The sequence below is a fragment of the Choristoneura fumiferana genome, chromosome 30 (assembly GCF_025370935.1).
Source record: "Choristoneura fumiferana chromosome 30, NRCan_CFum_1, whole genome shotgun sequence".
NCBI lineage: Eukaryota > Metazoa > Arthropoda > Insecta > Lepidoptera > Tortricidae > Choristoneura > Choristoneura fumiferana.
This window is the reverse complement of record NC_133501.1, coordinates 68,770-78,165: the sequence shown is the minus strand read 5'-3', so window position 1 is coordinate 78,165 and position 9,396 is coordinate 68,770. Positions and strand designations below refer to the sequence as shown.

Here is a 9,396-nt window from a genome sequence, read left to right as displayed (position 1 = left end):
AGATGAAGAAATTTTTATGAAACAACCGAAGGCTACGATGATGGCTCTGGTAGAGTTTGCCTTTACAGAAGAGTCTGTATGGTTTAAAGCAAGCACCTCGATGTTGGAACCGGTGCATTTTAGATTTTTTCAAAGAGATAGGCTTCAAGACAAGTGAGGCAGATCCTTGCCTTTGATAAGGGAGAACGGAGTGGAAAAAAGTCATAGTAGCGTTGTACGTAGATGACGGTCTCGTCGCTGGCTCCAGTCAGCAGCTGATAGAACGAGTTTATCAAGGAGCTTAATGGTCGGTTCAAGATTACCACAAAACCGGCTTCTTATTTCCTTGAATAGAGATAGAAAGCAGAGGAGACGGAATTAAAATAATTCAGACGTCTTATGTAAAGAAATCTTGCGGAGATTCGGAATGGATTCATGCAAACCAGTTTCTACACCGATCGTAAAAGATGGTACATCAAGCGAGAAAGTAGATATGAGTTACATGAAGAGTAACTACAGGCAAATCGTTGGAGCCTTAGCTTACTTGATGGTATGCACTAGACCTGACATTGCATATGCTGTTAGTGTAGTCTCACGAAGTTGGAGAAACCTGAAGAAGCAGACTGTGTCCGACTGAAGCGCATAATGCGATATTTGCAATATACACCAGACCTAGGTATTATGTACAAGAAGCATTACAAGGAAGGCATTCTGGAATGTTACAGCGATGCCGATCATGCAGGTGATGTAAGCACTGGAAGATCCACCAGTGGAGTCTTGTGCATGTATGCAGAGGAGCGATCTCATGGCTAAGCCAAAGACAAGCAAGTGTTGCAATTTCAACAACAGAGGCTGAAATTGTTGCCGCAAGTGAAGCAGCCAGGGAAACTGTATGGCTGTCCCGGCTATTGAACAATCTTGTTGGTCTAAAGAAGATCCCTTGCTTAAGAGTGGATAATGAAGCTGCTTATAAGGCTAGCTGAAAATCCCGAGTTCCATCGACGGACTAACATATCCGGGTACGGCACTTTCGTTAGAGAGTTGGTTACTAGCAGTGCGCTAGCTGTAAACAAGGTAGCCAGTGAAGAGCAGCTGGCTGACATATTTACGAAGCCACTCACAAGAGCCAGAATTCTCAAGATCTCAAAGCTTATAGGTCTTTGCTGAGAGGAGATATTGAAGTTTGTTGTTTCTTAGCAACAATAGACCTCTAAGATTTTGTTGATTCTGTCAAAAGTAAAAATATTAAAAAACACGTATCTTGTCTCATATGTTTATTTGTACATTGTATGATTGTGGTAATTTGCCTTAAAAGCTCATTTAACTAGGTACTTTCTGTAACTGCAACTACGACCTCCAATTATCGCGCGCTGTTCCCTCTGGAACTGTGCTTTTTTTCCGAGATAAAAAAGTAGCCTATGTCACTCTCGGGCCCATAAACTATCTCTATGCCAAAAATCACGTCGATCCCTCGCTCCGTTACGGCGTGAAAGACGGACAAACACACAAACATACGAACACACTTTCGCATTTATAATATTAGTATGGATACAGCCGGTTAAATTTGCGTGTGACGTCACACCTACATGCACTTTTTAACCCCCGACGCAAAAAGAGGAGTGTTATAAGTTTGACCGCTATGTGTGTCTGTGGCACCAAATCAGGTTTTCTAGCAATGGTTCTTAGACATGTTTCATCAAAATAAGTTAAGCCGTTTTTGAGATATTGAACTTTGAAGTGACAAAGTTGGGGCTTTTCCAACTTTGTGTTGGTTGAGTTTATTACTATGGAGTAACGTCAAGGACCCACACTCCCGAACTTTAACGCCCTTCATCTTTCTCATTTCTCATTTGATTGACAACCTTAATGTTCAGACAATAAAGTCCTGTATACATATTTTTGGCACTTTGGCTGTATTCATATCTTAGTTGCTGACTGTACCTACTATTAACAGTTTTACAGTAATTTTCAAATACATTTTATTTCAGATCCACAATAGAGACTGTAGGGTCTTGCTGTACGTTGGTTGCCCAAAGAATTAAAGACTTAGCCACATTAATGTCAAAAGAATTGGTCTTTTTCAACACCTATCCTGAATGCACACAAATGCTTCATTGTAAGTATAATAGGCATCGTAGTTTTCATCGCACGGTAAGGCGTTAGCGAGCCATGGAGTCGACGTTAGCAATAAAATTAAACTCTTATATGAATACGAGTTTAATTTATGAACTCATACTCATTAATTGCTTTAAGTAGTGATTTTAATTTTATAAATTGAAAATACAAACTGAAATATAGATGCACAGCAAAATAAGACCAGCACTGGGAATCGAACCCAGGTCCTCGGCATTCCGTGTCACGTGCTATACCGCTACAACACTGCTGGACAACGGTAGACACGAATTTCCCCTATGCACCACATATCTCAGCTTGTTTGTTTTGTACTGTGTACTTGCAAGGAAATACCTGGTATCAAAATGAAATGAATATAAGATATAAATTTCGAGGTCGACGTAGTTGTACTTACTTTGAAGTAAGTCCCTTCAATCTTATATTCATACACGTAAGGACCAGATTGTGCTTATAAGTGAAATAAAATACTTTCAAAGTATTTTACGTCTTGATTGGAATATTTTGAATCTTATCTGTATAACAACAAGGTTTAATTTAAACTTGCAAGGAAGCAAGTATTCGACTCGTTGCGTTGGACAGAAAATACTTTGAAAGCATTTTGATACCTGGTTTCTGCACCTGGTATGAGAAGGTGGACTTTTAAGCCCTGGTACGCGATTTAGCAAGTATAACCCGTTCCTAATTTCTATCGTATTTTCTCGGAAAAGTAGGTTTTTCTTCTCAACTATCTTACTGAAGTTTACTGAAGGTAATTGAGAAAGAGAAAGCAAGATAAATACTCACTAATCCAACAAAAGACGATGGAAAAACATTAAGTCCTTGCGCCCGAATGGTTATCTGGAAGATTTGCTTCTAAGCGATAAGACATTTTGTGTCCATGTTAATTGTTTGCACTGATTTGTGGTGTGCAGTATAGAAAATTTGTATTGTATTGTACTCAATAGATCTGTAGTTATACACACCTACTATCTGATAGTTAACTTTTTCATTAAATTGAGGGGGAAAAAAATCAGTTTTAGTTTTTTCATACATGTGATAACTTTACAGTCTTTGCTAATAGTTAAATTGTAAGATAAATAAACTTGACAAGTGCCATTGAGGTGACACATAAGAGAGACATCAAAAAATCCATATGTGTAACTTCCTTTCGCTAAATATGAGTGAATTAAAAACGGATTCGTTATGAACTTTGAAAAACGACATTAATTAAGATGCTGTTTTTCTGCTAATAATTGATTATCTTAACTGTTGATTATCTTTTAAACAGTAAGAGTTAGACCACTAGTGTCTTAGAGAAATTAACTTCATTTGTTGTCCCCTTAAAGTAAACGGATATCAAAATAACACGGTGTATAATGGCATATAATAATATTTTATTTAAATTAATATTGATAATGTGACAGCAATTTGATGGTGTTTTTGTTTAAGCTACTATTATTCTGGACACGGTAAATTTCTCAAAAGAAGTGAATAAAGCAACACCACATGACTTAGAAATCATTTTATTCCTTGAGAGTGTCTTAAAACCAGAAAACTTTGAGAATGAAAGGTAAATGGCCTATTTTAATTTGTAATAGCTTATTCTAATCCTAATTATATTATAAATGCGAAAATTTGTGAGTATGTGTGTGTGTGTTTGCGTGTTTGTTAATCCTTCCCGCTAGAACAGCTGAACTTGAATGAAATTTGGTATATAGGTAGTTGGACGTCTGAAATAACACATGGCTACTTTTTATCCCGATATTCCCACGGGATAAGGATATAATTTTTAAATTTCAACTGCTAGGTTTAGTCTTGAAATTTTGGACATTCTTAACACAACCTCAATGAAGACCACGATATAAATTTTGGGAATTCCCAGGGGAATTTTGTAAAATCCCGGAATTTCAATTGTAACTACCAGATCGAATAGTTCACGCGTGCGAAGCCGCGGGTATACTCTAGTTTATTTATAATAAAATATTGAATTTCTTCTACAGGATGCCCGAAATAACGATTGAGGACTTAGTCAATGAGGGTTTTACGACAAGGAAAATTGTCGCTAGATGGCGTTAGTGTCGTGAGATCCGTTTGACGTTTGCGTCGCGCTCGTGATTGGTTAAATAACTAAATGAGCCAATCGCAAGCAAGGTATCGCGGACAGACAGACATGGGTAAATTATAAGGGCTCCTAGTTGACGGCGGAACCCTAAAATCGTCCATAAATATAGAAAAAAGAAAGAAAGAAAGTACATTTATTCACAACACAAGACACGACAATAGTATTAAGTACAAATAGACAACACATAGGAAAGTATGTGTGTAATATCTGATTTGACTCTATTTCTACTTAAGGCCGTTAGGACTCGATAGATATTTTCGACTGCTCCGCTTTGGCAGATATTAATGCAGGTGACTGTACGAATCCTCTGGGAGGGCTACTACGAAATTTGAAAATTCAAGTTCGTATCGTACTATCCCTCTCAGGCACTTCTCTCACCGCCAGCGAGGAAACGATTGGCTATCGACTATTTTCTCGCTCAAGAAACGAACAAAAGATAGAAGATCCTGTGTGAGTAAAAGAGACACATATATTAATAGTTGATCGCTGGCTGTTCACACTGTCGGCGAGAACTCGCTCTTACATCTTTTGTCGCAGCGACAAGAGCTATAAAACTCGCTGAGCTATAGATACTCGCTCAGCGATGTCAGCTTGGCGGCCGCCCCGCACGAGCGAGCCGAGTGGAGCGTGTAATCGCCCGTCGCACGCGAACACTCGCTTACAGCCGAGCGACAAAACTACACTCGCTTCTCGCTGCTCGCCCACTCGTTTCTAGTTACTCGCTCTACTCGCTTCTCGCTCATCGTCGGCGGTGGGACAAGTGCCTTACTCTCGTATAAAATAATATTAGCGTCAGCGGGGCGGTACGATACGAACTTCGATTTTCAAACGGACCTCACGATACCAACGCCATCTAGCGGGATTTCTGTCGAAAAATCTTCATTGAATTGAATTATATATTAATTTTATACCAGGGAGCAGACATTGTCGCGTCTCCTAGGAGCCAGGACCAATGTGTCCAAGTTATCGGCAGCCCAGCTTCTGAAAAAAGACGTGAAGATGGTCCAGGACGTCTACGTGCCCAGTTTTCCTATACTCGTCGAGGTAAACAAACAAACACGCTAGCGCAGGGGGCGGCACTAACGCAAACTCATGACAACGTCAGGTCTCTTTATATTTTGTCGCCATGACAGATCATAACCAAAGAGTATTAGTACCCATAGAAAGCAATATATATTTATTAGTAACACAATGTATTTTACATCGATAGTAATAATAATACGATATTATGGCATTTCATCATCATCATCATCATCCCAGCCTATATACGTCCCACTGCTGGGCACAGGCCTCCTCTCAGAACAAGAGGGCTTGGGCCATAGTTCCCACGCGGTGTGAAGTTCCCAATCCGCATTATGGCATTTAAGATACTCAAAAAACTGTTTACAGTTTTGTGCTAGTGCTGCACTCTGGTGGGAGAAAATTTCAGTATTATGTACAAACTAACCGTGTTACCCCGCTACTGAAATTCATAAGTGCTTGTTATAGCCTAAATTGAATAAAGACTTTGACTTTCATTACTGTAATAATACAATGAGGGCTACTGTTTTCGCGCTCACCAGTTGGCGCCACTGTAGACAAAGGTCCTGCCTGAAGTAAAGTGGTTAGTTTGTGAAAACAAAATTTACATTTAACTCATATACTCGTATAATACCTTAAAACCGTACCATAAAAATATTGAGCATGCCACAGTGTTGCGTAGTCCCTTTTTTTTTCGGAAAAAAAGGAGAACAGAGGTTTCCGAAAGACAAAACTGTTTCAAAACACAGACATTCCTTGCCCCATAGGTAACGCATATTTGACATAATTAATTTCAGGTATTGCATAATATTCTCAAAATTATTCTAATTATATATAAACACGCGTAGCTCACCCAAAAACAGTGAGATTTGACATTTCGGAGACCTCTCGCTACACTAGCGCCTCTAGCGACGAATTCATACGCCATAGCCCTCATTCTATTTTTGTTTTTAGGAGTTCTTATTAAAACCTGGAGCCCTCACAGCGGTCACTGAAGCCCTAAGCACTAGCGGGTGCTCCCTCGCCCTCCTACTGGGTATGAGCTTACAGAACGAATTGAAAAGAGATGCTGCCATATGTGGAAACGAGACGGATAAGACTGCTAAGGTAATTTTGATAGACGTTCGTTACGCTTTCCCGTGGGAACTATGCGATTTTCCGGAATTTTCCGGATCTCAAACTATCTCCATACTAAATATAATCACGGTCCATTCAGTAATTTAAATGTAAGTAAAAGTCGGACAAACACTCACTCTAACATTAATATTATTATTATCAGTAAGGAGTGTACTTTTATTGCTTCTATAACAATAAAATGATAAAAAATTAAATTAAAGTAGAAATAAAGGGGGTTCCAACAAGCCAATATAAAATTAGCCCACTCTACGTACATTTTGCTTAGAATCAGGACTCAGGCACTGTTTTTTTTTTATAGATACTGCCGTTCATAGCGTATGCACGTATGTTTATATTTGACATAAGTAAAAAAATTGCGAAGTGCCGTGGTGGCCTAGTGGTTTGACCTATCGCCTCTCAAGCAGAGGGTCGTGGGTTCGAACCCCGGCTCGCACCTCTGAGTTTTTCGAAATTCATGTGCGGAATTACATTTGAAATTTACCACGAGCTAGGCGGTGAAGGAAAACATCGTGAGGAAACCTGCACAAACCTGCGAAGCGATTCAATGGTGCGTGTGAAGGTCCCAATCCGCACTGGGCCCGCGTGGGAACTACGGCCCAAGCCCTCTTGTTCTGAGAGGAGGCCTGTGCCCAGCAGTGGGACGTATATAGGCTGGGATGATGAAGTAAAAAAATGTATGAAACTGTCTATGTATAACGGTAGTTTTGTAGTTTGACTATTTCAGCTGGCAACATTTTTTTTGTTTATCGGTTGTTTTGGAGTTTTTTTCTGCTAGGATTTTTTTATATGTCTATGTTTAACTGTAGTTACTGGCACTTGAGGTATCCCATCTTAGGCCTCTAGGTTGGCAACGCATCTGCAATACCCCTGGTGTTGCAGATGTTTATGGGCAGTGGTGATCTCTTACCATCAGGAGACCCACTTGCTCGTTTGCCAACCAGTCGAATTAAAAAAAGTTTTAAAGTTCTTTTTTTCCAGCTGGCAACATTTCTCCAAGCATGGACGAGGCCTTCTCTACAATTAGTCAAAACGGACACTTTTCAAGATTGCCATTATTTCGAACAACTAAATCTGAGCGCTTCTAGAAAACAATACATGCCGGTTGTTAACGAATTCTTAAACGAATTAAAATAAAATATGAAATTGTTTTCGTTTTTTATTTGACAACAAACTTTTCCCAAGAAATCCTATAAACGATTACTTTGCTTACCGCTTAACACCTTATATATAAATATACTTTTTAACGTTGTATTTTACGACATTTGTAGTATTTTAAGTACCTATAGCCTGAAAAAAACTTCCAGTATGTAGGTATTCAATAAAAAAAGAAATAAAACAATTCCTTTTTATTAGAATATTTTAAAATTATTAGGTATAAACCATCTAAAGGCACTTAAAATTGAACATGAAATGTCAAAATGACATTATTACCAGAAGCGTAGCTATCGCCATACCGACTTATCTATATTAATAATTTCGTACCGGTCTACGGTAGACTCGAACGAAATGCACATCAAAATTGAAGAGCGTAAAAAATTTGTCAATCCGAGTCGACAACTTGTAGGCGGAAAAATTCGGATTATCGAGTATTTTCAATATAAACTTGAATAAATTACTAAGTATATAATGGCGTTGCGAAGTAAACATGTCAAGTCATCACATCAAAGTGGCGTTAGTGTCACGGTACGTCATCACGTGTCACAGGTGTCACAGGTTGCATTTCGTTCTCCATTGTGACCTCTTTAAGGGCCCCACACCACGGTACGATTCGTCGATTTTTCATCAGATCGATCGTACAGACGAATCGTACCGTATATGGGCCCTTTAGGTCTAATTTCTTTGATTATGAGACAGAGACATCATAGTTATTTGGGCAAATAAGATTTAGGAGAACTATCTACTGGTGAAATACCGATACGTAGGTTAGCTGTGAAAGTACGTTTGTGATATATTAAGGCTGGAAATATACTTCAGATTTTCGAAATGTACGACAGTCTTTACAGTGGTAAAAAAAATTTCTAAACATATTATTATGAATCTACATTATTACCGAGCGAAGCCGGTTTCATTCTAATTCTAATAAATTACAACTTTGCCTGCTAGAGGGTTAACATTGCCATTCAAAAACTATTCAAGCCAAAATAGATTTACCATAAACAAGTCATAATATAGTTCTGTGGTATAATGACGTTTCCCGCTTGTAGGCAAATTTACAAAACTATATTGATTTATGTTTTTTTATTTATCGTTGGTATTAGGCAGTCAAACAGCTGGCCGAAGTACGTGCGGAGTGGCGATTACTCCGCCGACAAGAGCGTAGTTCTTAAATTTAAGAAGTGAATGCTTTGGCAACAAGGCCATCGGCTTATAGGTACCTACCAATTTTATAAAATCAAGATAAACAACAAAGATTAACTTACTGATGAATGCCTCAATATGTCATTTCATTTTATATAAATGTCATACTTGTCAAATTACATGCCTAAGGTACTGAAGTGTAAAAAAAGGAACACCTCAATTTATTTTCCCATCCTCAAGCACCTAAAAAATAGCTGTTGACATCGATTTCGATTACTAATTTTATTTCACTGGGATAAAAGGCATCCTGTCTTATTTGGGATCATACATAGTCTACATGCAAGCAATTTTTTACGCCATCTGGAGGAAAAATACATTTACACTTGATTAAATAAATGACACACTTGTGTACAAAAAAAAACGGATGTTACTCTTTTTCAATAACACGAGTAAACAGATCTAAATGAAATTTGGCAGACAGACAATATATAGCCTAGATTAACATATAGAATACTTTTTATCCCGGAAATTGCACAGTTCCTGCGCGATACGAAGTCGCGGGCAACAGCTAGTATATAATATTAGTAGGAATCAAAGCAACATTTTATATTTTATTTGTTGACTTGCTTCAGTAAATTGTTCAAAACTTAATATGTTTCTTTATAAAATCGAGACGAGAATTGAAATTTGTATTCATTCTCGCGCGCGCGCCACGAGCGCCGTCATAC

At 38.4% G+C, this 9,396-nt stretch overlaps 1 protein-coding gene across 1 annotated transcript; it reads left to right on the top strand.

The window, feature by feature from the left end:
• Positions 1-1,946: 1,946 nt before the first annotated feature.
• Positions 1,947-7,516, top strand: pn (exopolyphosphatase prune). The gene is made up of 5 exons (XM_074110148.1): positions 1,947-2,095; positions 3,541-3,661; positions 5,128-5,257; positions 6,188-6,340; positions 7,349-7,516. Exons 1-5 carry the CDS (start codon positions 2,038-2,040, stop codon positions 7,502-7,504), a joined length of 618 nt encoding a protein of 205 aa, XP_073966249.1. The 5' UTR covers positions 1,947-2,037; the 3' UTR covers positions 7,505-7,516.
• Positions 7,517-9,396: the final 1,880 nt, after the last annotated feature.